Raw genomic sequence first — 14,815 nt, 5'->3', positions numbered from 1 at the left:
TTGAGATGACATGAAAAGAAGCTGAGCAAGTTTCAGTGTACAGCTCTTTAATCCCTCTTCCCGCTCGGCATACAAAGCCCTTTAAGAGGTAAAAAAAAAAAATCTTAGAAACATAATTAGCGAAAAATCAATACATGCAATGTGTATTATCTAGATGTACCATCATCTGTCCATTTCCTATGGAAACTATGGCCCCAAATTAATGTGCAAGTTTTTTCTAATTTTTTCTTATAGTTCATTAATACAAAAGTGGTTGATGGTCTTGGCAAAACTACATTAAACTGACCAAAAGACAGGTTGTTTATTTCCAACCTTCGTTGTTCAAACAATGACACGTTAGAAAGTCAATAATGAGAATTGAGAAGCCACCAAGCCCATCATACCTCGGACTTTCATTTGATCAAAGTTGTACCTGGCATACATAAAACATGCAACGCAATGATATTTCAATCATAGCATGAATATAAAGCAAAGCTCATTTTCTTGCAAATTCGTAATCTGGCATGGTTATATAAACATAGCGTTGGGAATGAACATGATTCTCGTGAGAAAAAAAAAGAACAAATAGCGTGCACGGATGGTAGTTTTGATCAATTCTTATCTCAAAGCTCCATTGTACAGTCTCACATTAACTGTACACATCTCTCCTTCGTTTGCACGCACCCGGGTCCAACTTGCGGTGTGTATCTTTAAAAATTCATTTAGTCTGATTCAATGTGATACTTGTTTAGAGAACATGTCAGGTTATGAGTGTTTCTCATAACATCAAGTATCTTTACAGAGAGGTAAGGAGGTAGATAAGATCCTGAACTTATTCCTTGATTTGAGCATTAAAACGCTATCATGCCTTATAAAGCATTATTCCGTCGTCTTTGTCCTGTAAGGACTTACTTGACGATATTCCACTCCACACTGTTCCACTCCACATGGAAAATGGACAGATAAAGTTCTTATTCCAGAGGACACAGCCTGTTTTCTTGTGCATAACGACGCTGATCTCCCAACGAGCGATAAACGCGACTCGGTCACATGAGGAAATATACATGTATATCTCTCAATAAATAGGTATAGTTACAAATGCAATCGAATTTGAGGTATATACAGTATAGGGTGGATGCTTAAGACATTATAATCGGTTTCCCACACGCAACTTGAGCAAAACAGAGTTCTTGGCCAGTTGGATGGCGAGTGTCTTATAATTATGAAAGATGAAGGCAATCGGTCCACGGTTCTTTTGCCACAAAGCCACCGTCTGTATGACACGTCTTCCTTGGTACATCTCATGATGTTGTCAGGACGTTGCTAATGTGTTGAAGGGTGCTTTCGTTCCTGTCCATGAAGACATAGACCAAGGTATCCAGCACTGACTTGACGTACGCTATCCACATGGCGGCGACGGCAACAGAACCAAGTCACCAGTCAGTGCCTTTACCGCAAAGGCGTCTCCAAGCCTTTCTTGGTACATCACAGAAAGATGTCAGGATGCTGCTAAGGTGTTGGATGGTGCATTCTTTCCTGTTCATGAAGACATAGACCAGGGGATCCATCAAGGAATTTGCGTATGCTATCCACATGGTGGCCACCGCTACAGAATGGCTGACGTCTGGAAAATTGGGGAAGTGGACGATGCAATATGGCGCCCAACAGAATATTGTGGTGAGGATCAACATGGCTCCTGTTTAAGGAAGAAACAGAAAAGGGGGAGTATTTGTAAAAGGCTGACTGCATTTACATTTTCAAGATCATTATTTCGACAAGACGTGATATTTTAAAACACATTTAAGTTGAATTGAATATACGACACGCCATTTTAGTTGCGTTATTACATTGCGGTAACCTGGTAAATAACATTGTGTGGTGTTTTTTTTAGGGGGGAATGAATTATTTAGAAATGAGGATTGTTATGCTACATGTATAATCACCAAGTAAAAGCCTGGTGTTAAGCTTTGACTGTCCTAGGTTACATAACATGATTCCTGAATACCTGAATAATGATTTTGTGCGGAAAATAAAAGAAAATAATGAAGTTTAAAAAATATTTTACCAGTGACAGCCACCCGTTTGTCTACTCTCAGTTTCCTTGCCGGTAGCTTATTCAGTGCATTGTTAAGATGGGCACGATGGTCCGAGTCGATGCATACCCTCGCATGCGGCCCATTCTTTACTGCTCTCGATCTGGAATGACCATTGCTATGACTGGCTCCATTGGTTCTTGAGTCGTCGCTGTCCTCTTTGGACGGCCCAGCGATCGGCAAGGACTGTGTTGCTGATAAGCTACATCTCCGCCCAGAAATCACAGAGGGTCCTGGTACCATTCTTCTGGCTTCATTCTCGTCTATTACGATCTCATGAAGATCGAGACCATCACCTTGAAATCCTCGGTTCAAACGTGCTTTAGAGACACCATCACCGCTGTGTTTCCCGAGGTTAGCGTGTTGGGCGTTGACATTCGCCTGTGGTAAGCGACAGCAATACAAATCACGAAATGCATTCGGCTCAAGGTTTTGTGACCTCTGCAGACTGCCACTGCCCTTAGACTCTGACAACTGCTTGGATATTTTCGCGCTTGTTTTGATACCGTCGTAAACGTGGAGTTGTCGATCGCTCTTTCGGATGTGATAAATAATACATGCATAGCTGATGATCATCACCGGTACTGCCACAACAAAAACAAGCGAGAACCATATTAGGAAATAGCTATAAACATCCCACCTAGGAGTGCAGTGGTGGGTGTGCCCGGTGTACACAAAAACTGAGTAGAACCCGAACGTTGGTGGCATCGTGATGGTGATACTGAACACCCAGACGAAAACGATCATGAAGTACACTCGACGTCGCGATGGCGGGAAACGTGTCGACCAGACGACGGAGATGTATCGATCAACGGCGATGCACATGACATTGCTGAAATTACCGGCGGCACAGGTGAGGGCGCATACTCCATTGATCTGTAGGAAAATAATGTGAGACATTCTGGACTTTGATAACTGCCCCTTTATATTGACATGTGCCCATTTTCCTTTCTAATAAATGCTCTTTGGTTCTTTTAAGTGCCCCTTCCCCTTCTTATAATTAAATCTTTTCATCTCTGATAAGTGGCCCGTTTATAACATGTGCCTCTTTTTCTTTTTAATGAGACCCACTTCCCCCTTTCTCATTAAAGCCCCCTTTCACCTCCGATAAATGCCCCTGTTAGTATCTGATCGGTGCCCATTTTCTTTCAACAAATTCATATTTTCCCGATTATTCGTGCCTCTTTTCCTTTCTAATACGGGACCTATATTTATCCCATTTTCATAAATGCCCCTTTTTACCTCTTATTAATGCCCCTATCAAAATATGTTGGGTGCCCCTTTTCTGTCGACAAAATAATGTCCATTTCCCATTCTCATAAGTGCCCCTTTTCATCCCTGGTGAGTGCTTCTTTTCAGGTGTAAGAAGTGCCCCATTTTCACTTCTGATGATAACCGTTTGTACTTTGAAACGTGCATCTTTCCTTTTCTAATAAGTGTCTTATCCCTTTCGATTAGTGTCACCATTTCCTCTCATCATTAAACGTGCCCCTAATTAAAAACGACTAAGAGTAATTTCCACCAAAACTCACTCGCATTTGTAGATGATATAACTACGTTACTTATTAAAGGTCTTTTCAGTCTTCCGTTATCATCATTCGGAAGGTTCGAAATTGCAGAAAAAGCCTTTTTCATGTATCATATACAGAAATAAGAACTTTCAGAAATACGGACCTTACGAAAATGAACCTTTGAAGAAATTGAAACTTCGTTAATACACGTGTTCCTCTTCTTTTCAAACGTACGGGAAAGGAAGATCAACCTACCGTGCAGACGATCGGGTTGGTCCTCAAGAGATATCCATCATCAAAGATGGCGGCAACGGAGAACGTCATGCTGAAAAGAGTGTTTCCTAGGTCGATCACGTTGAGATTGGCGATCAGGAGATTGTGATGATTCTTCCTGAGCTTCTTCGACGTCAGGATCTGCGTCATCGCCAAGATGTTTGCGAAGAACGAAGCGATCATGATGATGATGAGGGTAGCGGCTTCGGATATCCCTTCAGGACTATTCCTTTCGTGGAGAGGCTCGCGAGTAGCATTCGTCATGTTTGTTCCAAAGCTAGAACTATCCATGATTACAAAATCTGTTGATTTTGCACTAGTGTTCGTTAGTCGACTCATTTTCATCTAGTTATTAAAAATTAAATTTTATATTGGCACTAGCTCTTAACTGTGTTGACCTGTGATGAATATACTTCAGTGTCAACTTAAATGCGTAGACCTTGACAAGGACAACGAAAATGTGTGCCGCGTCGTACTAATCAGTTTTGCTTTATTATTATCTGCTGTTAATATGTAAGTCATGACCTTATTCTTATATGCTGTTCTTAATTGCTAATGGCTTTTAGTAAAAAAAAAATTTTTTAAAAAACACTCGGTCGAATGTGAGAGTGTTCACACTTTATTAATAAGTCTGTGTCGGACTAACCATAGGAATATAATGTACAGTGGTCACGGAATGACTTCCCGTCTTTCACTCAAGCAAAGTTCCGGATCTCGCACGCGAGAGAGAGGGAAAGAGAGCAGGGTAATGTAATTAACATTAATCATTACTGATTTTGATCTAAAGCTGCCCGCTATATTCCATTAAAAAAACCATCATGTAAGCGGAGAGCAAATAAACAATTAAGAGGTTGTCAGATTTCCCTTGTCATACTGTTTTTTAATGTCATACTGGTGTCCATTTCATAATTAAGAGCGATAGGTTCCTGTTCCCAGTTGAAACACACATTAATGAAGATTGCTTGTCAAAGGTTACTGTCGTTTAGACGAAATGTCAGATCGCTGTTTGATTCTGCAAAAAAGAAACGAATGTGTTTGAATTCATAGAATAAAATGTAAATCAAATATTTTAGTTTCTTGTGAACGGTTGAAATAAATACACTGTATGGAAATTATGTTTGTACATGTTAATTTAGAAAAAATGCCTTTGTTAAATATTTTGTTACATGTTTGTAAATTTAGCCTTTAAATAATTATTATATACGTTGCTAGTCAGTTGAACTATAAATAGATAAAATAATAACTAATTAACTGACTTACTAACGAACGAAGTAACGAGATAGATAGATAATATAGATCGAAATATATATTAATCAATATTAGATATAAAAATAGATAAAAAAATCAAATTAATGAATAAATATCCAAAAAATAAATAAATACATGCATACATTTATAAATAAATAACAAAAAAAGGAAGGACTGGATTTGCTTCAATTGATAATGACCATATTGGTTAGAAAATTGCAACGCTTTCCTTGCTTGTACCATAATGCTTTTAAAATAAGTAATATGTGAAATACTTTGTGATTCGGTTGGCAGTGCCCCAGGAAAGTGATCCAGTCACATTCATTTTGATTTGATCGGAAAGACAAGTTCAGATTAAATTCTATGATGATTTATTCACTTTGAATAGTGAGCTCGGTTTTAAAACATCATTAAATATTCCTACGCTAAAGATTGCTCGGCAAATATTTCAAACGTGAAAAATAAAATATCGAGTTCATTTTCGCATGAATGAAATTCATCGAGGAAATCTAAGCACGATGAACTTCTATATCCCGTCTTTGTATGTCAACATTTAATTTAAATCATTGCCAAGAAACGGTCTCTTTGAAAATATTGTTGGGTAGAGTTTATGGAAAGAAGAGTCTGGCTTGAATTCAATATTGATTTATTCACTTTGAAAGTGAGCTATATGGTTCATAAGTCCATCACAATATTCCTATACGCTAAGGATTGCTCGGCAAACATTTTAAAACGTAGCAAATAAAATATCGAGTTCTTTTTCGAATGAATGGTATTCATCTAGGAAATCTATGCCCGATGAACATTTGCATCCCGTGTAATTGGTATGTGACAATTTAATTAAAATCATTGCCATCGAAGGGTGAGTTTGAAAAAAAATGTTTGGAAAAGTGTTTGAATGATTTGGCCTGATTTTTTTTTCCGTTGGACTAGAAACTTTTCTCTATATAATCACGAATACATTACGTTAATGTGTTTAATTAAATGATACAACGCAAAAGCAGTCTATACAACATTATCATCGGTGGTAGCCCCTCCTCCCCACACACACACACCCCTCTTCCCATCGCATAAAGATTATAGTGTCGTGATTGATCATGGTTCGGTTTTTTAATGTGATTTTGTCAAACAAACATACAAACATACATATTGATATTTATATAGCGCCTTTACATAAACATGCTCAAACGTGTTTGTGTGACATGAGAATCCGGTATACGTGTTGAGTGCCAGCAAAATAATATAGGGGAGGGGTAATTTCACCATATCTTGCTTTATGAACATTTGATAAATCTTTTGGAATCAGTTTAAAACCTATTATGCATCAATTAGACACAAAATAAATAAAATAAACCAGAAGACATACAAACGAAAATAAACCAAAATGACCGAACTATTTCGTCGCAAAACGGGAAATTTCACATATCCCCCCAAATTAAAAAAAAAATCAAAATATCATCAATATACTCAATATTTTATAATCATCTCAAAACTGAGGCATCAAAGTACATACAAATAAGAAAAGAAACAAAAAACAAAGAACGCACAAAAATAAACCAAGGGACAAATCATTATATCGTCCCAAAATAGAAAATTCCAAATATATGCACCCTCCAAAAATACAAATATCATAACTCAATATTTAAAAATTACTCTACTTGTATCAAAATACAAACAAAAGAAACACATAAAAATGATACATAAAAAGAAAAAGAGACAATCAAATACAATCTCAGGATAAAAAAAAATCGAATCATCATAACTCACCATTTCGCAGTCGTCACCGCAATCTCTTCAACGCTACGCAGAAATCTCATCTCCTCACTCCCGATTGACAACGACTCATTTTATTACTGCCTCAACATCTGCGTCACATGGGTTCAATAGTTACTGAACATCCTTCACAAAGGAATATTATTACCTCCTACAAACTGACCAGACGTCCAGACCTTCGTTGTGTCTGACCCAACTGAAGGGGCAGATGATGTTTATTAACCAGCAAATCTTCCACAGATAATTAGAGCGGTATAAAGCAAACATTAGACGTTGAGCAAGATTTGCACACGGTTATGTCACAAGGGAGAGTGGGAGGGAATCCCTGGTGTCACTATCAACATGGACCTATCAATTAGCAAAGGGAGTGTTTACATTTGAATTTTAACATGAGATGCACCGTTCACATCATACGATTGTATTTTCCAGTTTGCGTATCCAAAACACAAGAAAGGAAAGTTATTATTGTAAATGGCAAAACACCAGCGGATTAGCCAGTGGTCTTGGTAGGGGAGGGGGGGGGGGTGGGGAGCAGAAGCCATACCTGGCAGAAGCGGTTACCTTTCTTGGAAGGGAAACAACAAAACTGTGATTGAGCGTAAGGACAAAGTACAGAAGTTAGGAAATTTGACATTATAATGCATCACAAAATAATGTTAATGAACATATCGTCATATCCCATTTTGATTATTTTGCAAAATGTTCCAAGTAACGCATGTGGGCGCCCGATTTTTATCATTTTTTTAGGGGTTAGCTTCCTAATCTGCTGTGTTTAAAAAAAAGTGCAAATGAAACAATTATTCTCTTGCCATGCCAATATTTATAATGATGACCAACTCCACTATTAACATTGCCGCTTGGAAATCAAAGTGACGATTTCATTTGTGTTACTCAACAACTGGAGGGGAGGCGAAGGTCTCCGTGCAGAGGAGAAAGACATAATGGCAATAGGTAACTGACTCATTTTTATGTTTTGAAAGGGGGGGGGGGGGTGGGTAGACATTTTCATTTCAGGGCACGTCTTTTTAAAAGATGTATTATCCTTATGAACTGAATCCCAAATTTAAGGACCCTGGTACCTGACAAATTGTAATGGGTTGATGGAATAATAATTTCATAGTATAATTGGCAACTAACAGTTAAAACGGACCCATTTTTTTTAATTTGTAGACATGAAAGAAGTATTCCGAAAAACATCTATATCATAGAGTCCTTGAAAATGTTAATAATAAAATAACATAAGAAGTTAATAATAAAATAACATAAAAAGTAGAGATAGAAGTAGGGCAAAATGTGGCGCTTTTTTCCCGAATAATACTCTTTCTTTGAAGGGGAAAATATTATTGTCAACCACATTAGTCTCTATTCTCCACACTTCACTTTCTTCCGGAGTATTACAAAAAAACTGTCATTATAAACCCATGCACCCTAGTTCTTTTTTTACAGCGATCATGATATTTTTATTGCTCTCATTTCTCTCTCTTTCCCTTCTCTTTCTCTCTCTCTCTCTCTCTCTCTCTCTCTCTCTCTCTATATATATATATATTTCTCGCTCTCTCTCTCTCGCTCTCTCTCTCCCTTTCCCACTCTCTCTTCGCATCAATGTTGCTTTTCTGCCATTCACATCCCATTTATTCAATATCAAATTCTAACTTACAACGTTTAATTTTTTTTAATGCATTATTTTCTACAAACCTCGTTTGTAGTATAATTAGATACGATGAGACAGGGGTGGATGAGAGGACAATGCAAAGGAAGAAGGGGAATCCATGATGTACATTTCACAAGTCACGTGCATACGCTGATGTACATTCTCTATTTTCTTGAGAGATCATTTGCAAGCTGTAAAAAGGGATTAAAGGGCTATCTAACCTTTGCGATAAGTTCAATATTTTGTAAAAGTTTGAAAGCAGGAAAATAAGAGAGACAGAATTCTTAACCTTTGAAATAATCAGACAAATAATATAGTTATGGATGTCTGAAATATGAGATTACTGAAATAACATATGCGAATCTCAGAGTGGTAATGCGGTTAGCGGATTTTGATGTATTCCACGGTCAACTCTCTTGTTTGTCGTAGATACATATAGAACATCATTAACTTTCTCTAATTCTTAAGTTTCTCTCCTATTAAGCTTCTCCGTTTGGGCACTACTCAAAAAGTATCGGATAGTATTTTATTATATAATAATAATAATAATTACAGTGCTTATAGCGCCTAACACTTACTTTGTCAGAAGTCTCTAAGCGCTCTACAATAATGCAGCATAATTACCCTGATATAGATCATCCGGAAAAAAATAACCCTCCGGAGAAATACATTTTGAAAAAGAAAAAGAAAATGTCGTTTTCTTTGTTGGAACAATATGAATATTATTTTGTCGGGCTAATGTAAAGGCCTAGTGAATACAACTTTCAACGATCACTAAATTTGTTCTTGTTGTGTTATTTCGTCCAATCTGCTTCTCCGATTTTTCATCTTTCCACTGGAGCAATTTACTATTAAGCCTGAACGTCCCTTTAAATTCAAAGTAAAAGGTAGCGATACCACAGATTTTCGTTCAGTTCACCTTAGAAACAAAATCTATTAACATTGAATAGTTAATTCAAAACGATATTTTACCACACTGCTTTCCCGCCAGGCCGATTATTGTAGCCGGAAGTATCTCTATAATTATATTTGTGCCTGCAATCTGAATTTTTATTTTAGTATTAAGTCTGAGCACGCTGTTTCCGCGATAAAAAATCTTTCACTAAGCTTTTCTATTTTCTAACCAAGAAGGAATAGCAAGAAGGCCTTTTTTCAAATTCTCTGTGGGTCTTTGTACACATCATAGCTATGACTCGGCAATTCATGAAATATAACATTTTACATTAATTTGTATGTGTTATGAATATCTTTTTTTTGCATCTGTATGTTATGAACATTCCCACAAGTCTTTAAATCTTTTTAAAAAAAAGGACAGAGTTGCAGAGCAACAGGTTTAATTGGAAATTGAGTAAAGGGAAATTGAGAGAAGATTTCATGAATAATTTCATGAGTAAAACGTGACATTCGACTGTTTTACTACCAGCCAAACATGGCTATTGCCATTCGAAAAACGTTTGTCAATTGACACAATGGAAGAAAAAAACGCTGTACCATTTTACAAAACAAAACATCATGATATGTTACAATCTTACATTATCGATGAAGGATAAGATTCTGAAGCTGGATGTGGTAACCGGGCAACAGGGGAGTATATACTGGAAGAGAATCCAAATCCCTGATGGTAGACAAATATTGTGTAGTGACGTGCAGGGAAATGATGAAGAAGATGATATTATCATGCTTTGTGTTTAGATGATGGGACTTAACCGGAAATTAAGATTAAACATGAAAGAATGCTCACCTTCCCTCCTTCCCTCCCTGCTTTCCCTCCTCTCTCACATCCTTCATCTTTCCTCCCTTTATCAATCCCTCCTTCTAGTGGCGGATCCAGGGGGGGGGGGGGCGGGGGGCCAGCCCCCCCCCCCCTGGGAAAGAACCGTGATTTTTACCTTTTTGGGGGGATGCCCCCCCCCCCTGGCGCTCAAGGGAGGGGGGTTCAAATTTTCAATTTTCGAGGGCCAAAAAAAAAAATGTGCTCACTAACCCCCTCCCCCCCCCCCCCCCCCCCCCAACTGAGTGACTTTTCGTCCGGCGCGATTTTCAAATTTTCGGGAGCAAAAAAAAAAAAAGGTTGGGCCCCCTCCCCTAAGAAATCCTGGATCCGCAACTGCCTCCTTCCCTCCCTCCATCTTCCCTCCTTCATTTTCCTTCCACAATTTCTCTCACCGAGTGTCGTATCTAGATATTTCGGCGTCCGGGCACACAATGAAATTGCTCCCCCTACCGGTATACGGCCCAAACTTATCTAACATACAAGCGAGCGAGATGAATAGGCGCTTTCATTGCAGTAAAGATAATACATGACTCAGGGGCGGCGATCCCGGAGGGGGAGGGGACGGGGGGACACGTCCCCCTCTATATTTTTAGGGGGGTCGTCCCCCGGAAAGTTTGAAAAAGTGCCAAAGTGTTTCTTTTTATAGCAAATAAAAGAACTGCAACATGCTGTTATGATCTGGAGGGCCTAAGAGTGCAGCGTTTAAACTAATACAAATGCAAAAACCTTCTCGATCGGTCGCTATCATCCCTCGCATGATATCCTTCAAAAAGTATAAGTAAATATTGTAGAAAATACGTATTCCGTTGGTATCATGTAAGCACAGTTTACACTGTGTGCTTACAAGAGTTAATGAAATAGATCAGTGCTACAAAAATGAATATTCCGATTGCTCTTTTCAGTGAGGAGTCACTACAACATAGTCTATAATTGTATTTGCCATTTCGACTCCCATAGCGATATCAATATACACGTATATGACCAAGGCCTAGAGTGGGAATTATAAATCCCATCCATATGCTTATCTAGAAGCCTTATTATGTCAGGGCCCGCCGATCGGAGGGACTCAGAAGGCTCGAGCCCCCCCCCCCCCCGCCCCCTTACTTTTTTGAAGAAAAAAAAGGAAAGAAAGAATAGTGACCTGCCAGTGTCACAAATGAGGCATCAAAACATGCTCATCTGACCGCAATTATACCTAAAACCCTGAGGTTGCGGGGGCTCCGCCCCCTGGCCCCTGATGCTAATCTTTGAAAACTTTGAAAACGTTCCGCGGGGCATGCATGTAACATATAAGAGTGGTGGTGATGCGGATTTTTTTCTTCTCTCCCCCCCCCCCCCAAAAAAAAAAAAAACCGTTTATGCTCATTATGCCACTGGTCCATCGCACTCGTCGTCCCGTCCCGCCGGTCATGAAAAGAAATCGCCGCCCCTGATACATGTACTTCGTCATCAAAATAGACGCTGACCGAATATGAGGATTTGGGGGCATCCCTTTGGCAAGACTCAACCTGTTTTTAGATTTTGCAAGGGAGCATAGCGGAGCGAGCAAGCAAAAATAATTGGATTTCTTGAAAAGGTTATTCCATCATCAAAATTCACTAGCTTAGCTATAAAAATGATATAATAATGATATTCAGGAACCCAAACATTCGGGCATGTCTATTCCCGAATATGCGATAATAAAGGTTGCTTGAATGTTAGAACTCTGAAAATCTGCCACCCCCCCCCCCCCCCGACCCCCAAAGCCTCGTAGGTATATAACAGAACAGTGGAATCGCAAATTCTTCAACTGGGGGGATTTTTAGATATGGCCAGTTGAAAGCGAGGGCTGTCACAAAATAGCAGAATCACTGACTGCCGAGGCCGACGGGCACATCTTTCCAACGGATACTAGTGTTGATTGTGCGTGATCCAAACTGTAGATGGCAGCATTACAGTCTGAGATTGTATTGTATTGTATTTATTCAGACAAGCATGTCTAGGGATGCAGAAAAGGGTTTGAAAAACCCGTACAAGTCTGCATCCCTGATAAAAAGCAAAGTTCACAAATATTATTATTGCATAACATAGTTACAACAAAAAAATGATATCAAACACGATAATACATCAAATAATTATATACACAATGTAGTTTAGAGCGAAAATAAATACATAAAATATTATTGATTGCAAAACAGCATTATTGAATATACAAATGATTGGGTATTTCAGGGATCAAAATGCTATATAAAAAAAATTTTGCAGCATGATCTAAGGTAAAAATTAAAATATAGTTGATATTGCGCGAATTTGGATGTAATTGTATAAAAATGTAAAGACAAATTGTTATTGCGGAGTTTAAAAAGTTAAATATGTAAGCAACTTTTTAATGATATTTTGAAAGTTGAAAGAGATGGACTATTAATAACATTACTTGGGAGCATGTTCCACTCATTGGCAGTTCTTATATAAAAAGAGTTTTTGAAATAATCTGTTTTTGCAAATGGTACGTACATTTTCATATTATGATCATTACGCCCAATTCTGTGAGCACGTATAATTTTTTCAATCGGACCAACATTTACCATATTATTTATTATTTTATAAAACATGACTAATCTGTGGTACTTGCGTCTTTCTTCTAATTTTGCAAAACTTGATTTTTCTAATAGTTCATGGTAACTTGTTTCCCAGTCTCTAAACATCATTCTTAAATATCGTTTTTGGACACGTTCAATAATATTTATATGTGAAACTCTATAGGGGTCCCATGCAATACAACAATATTCTAGACATGGACGTATAAGAGAGTCATATAAGGTTTTAAACACAGAACGTGGGCAATTAAGAAAATTTCTTTTGATTATAGCTACAATCTTACTACACTTTGCGTATGTTTCGTTACAATGAGAATTAAAATTAAGGGTATCATTTATAGTAATGCCCAAATACTTTTCTGACTTAGTGTTAATTAATTTATGTCCACCCAATTTATATTCATACTGTGGTTTAGAGGACTTTCTTGACATTTGCATTATCTTACATATGTTTACATTGAAATCAAGTAGCCATGAATTTGCCCACTTATCTAAATTTTCTAAATCCTTTTGTAAAAGTTTGCAATCTTCAATAGAGTGGATAGGCCTATATAAAATACAATCATCTGCGTAAAGTCTTATAGTTGAATCAATATTATAGGAAATGTCGTTTATGAAACATAAAAATATGATTGGACCTAAAATTGTCCCTTGTGGTACACCTGATTTTACGTCTACCCAATTAGAGTATTCACCATTGAGGACGACTCGTTGTGAACGATTTTTCAAAAAATTCATGATCCATTTTAAATTTGAATTTTGAATACCATACATTTTTAACTTTCGTTCTAATAAATTGTGCGACACGCTATCGAACGCTTTAGCGAAGTCTAAATATGCTATGTCAACACTATAGCCGGAGTTCATCCAACTACTCCAGTCGTGAATAGCTTCAATCAATTGAGTCTCGCATGACCGCTTTTCGCGAAAACCATGCTGGTTATCACATAAGACATTGTGTAGATTAAAATGATCAACAAGAGATGTACTTGTATGGATGTCACTGTGGACATTTTTCATTTAAAAAATAAAGCAAAATTGGATGGAATTTGGTCGACTGTATCACTTCCGAGTTGGGAATTTTGTGGAATCTATTTAAAGTTTTAATCCCTTTTTCAGTGCAAAATTAAGTGATTTTTAATGAAAAAATTAGTTGAACACCGAAGATTCCATGCTAAAGTATTGTTACAAAGAACAACAACAACAAATGAAGAAAAGGCTGTCGATCTACTATGTTGTTTTTCTCATTGGATGTCGGTCTACTGGGCAATCGGTCTAGGGGACTGTCGGTCTTGTAGACTGTCGATCTACTATGTTGTTGTTCTCATTGGCTGTCGGTCTACTGGGCTGTTGGTCTCTGGGACTGTCGGTCTCGTAGACTGTCGATCTACTATGTTGTTGTTCTCATTGGCTGTCGGTCTACTGGGCTGTTGGTCTCTGGGACTGTCGGTCTCGTAGACTGTCGATCTACTATGTTTTTGTTCTCATTGGCTGTCGGACTACTGGCTGTTGGTCTCTGGGACTGTCGGTCTCGTAGACTGTCGATCTACTATGTTGTTGTTCTCATTGGCTGTCGATCTACTGGGCTGTTGGTTTCTGGGACTGTCAGTCTCGTAGACTGTCGATCTACTATGTTGTTGTTCTCATTGGCTGTCGGTCGACTGGGCTGTTGGTCTCTGGAACTGTCGGTCTCGTAGGCTGTCGATCTACTATTTTGTTGGTCTCATTGGCTGTCGGTCTACTAGGCTGTTGGTCTCTGGAACTGTCGGTCTCGTAGGCTGTCGATCTACTATTTTGTTGTTCCCATTGGCTGTCGGTCTACTAGGCTGTTGGTCTCGGACTCTCGGAGAATGTCGGTCTCTGAGACTGTTGGTCTACTACTATGTTGTTGTTGTTCTCGCAGGCTGTTGGTCTGCTGGCCTGTTTGTCTCACTGGC

At 38.3% G+C, this 14,815-nt stretch overlaps 1 protein-coding gene across 1 annotated transcript; it reads right to left on the bottom strand.

Moving 5' to 3' along the window:
* Positions 1-226: 226 nt before the first annotated feature.
* On the bottom strand, positions 227-4,045 carry LOC589332 (D(2) dopamine receptor-like). The gene is made up of 3 exons (XM_030976242.1): positions 3,839-4,045; positions 2,045-2,948; positions 227-1,675 (listed from the first exon to the last, which is right to left on the bottom strand). The coding sequence occupies exons 1-3, from the start codon at positions 4,037-4,039 to the stop codon at positions 1,413-1,415; spliced, it is 1,368 nt and encodes a 455-aa protein (XP_030832102.1). The 5' UTR covers positions 4,040-4,045; the 3' UTR covers positions 227-1,412.
* Between the last annotated feature and the right edge of the window lie 10,770 nt (positions 4,046-14,815).

Source organism: Strongylocentrotus purpuratus, unplaced genomic scaffold, assembly GCF_000002235.5.
Source record: "Strongylocentrotus purpuratus isolate Spur 01 unplaced genomic scaffold, Spur_5.0 spur5_scaffold_8, whole genome shotgun sequence".
Lineage (NCBI taxonomy): Eukaryota > Metazoa > Echinodermata > Echinoidea > Camarodonta > Strongylocentrotidae > Strongylocentrotus > Strongylocentrotus purpuratus.
This window is presented reverse-complemented; position numbering and strand designations above follow the sequence as displayed.

Coding starts and splice junctions, on each gene's coding strand:
- LOC589332 (XM_030976242.1), bottom strand. CDS start 4,039: ATGATCGCTTCGTTCTTCGCAAACATCTTGGCGATGACGCAGATCCTG. Junction 2,949..3,838: donor CCAACCCGATCGTCTGCACG/GTAGGTTGATCT, acceptor ATTTTCCTACAG/ATCAATGGAGTATGCGCCCT. Junction 1,676..2,044: donor CAAACGGGTGGCTGTCACTG/GTAAAATATTTT, acceptor TTCCTTAAACAG/GAGCCATGTTGATCCTCACC.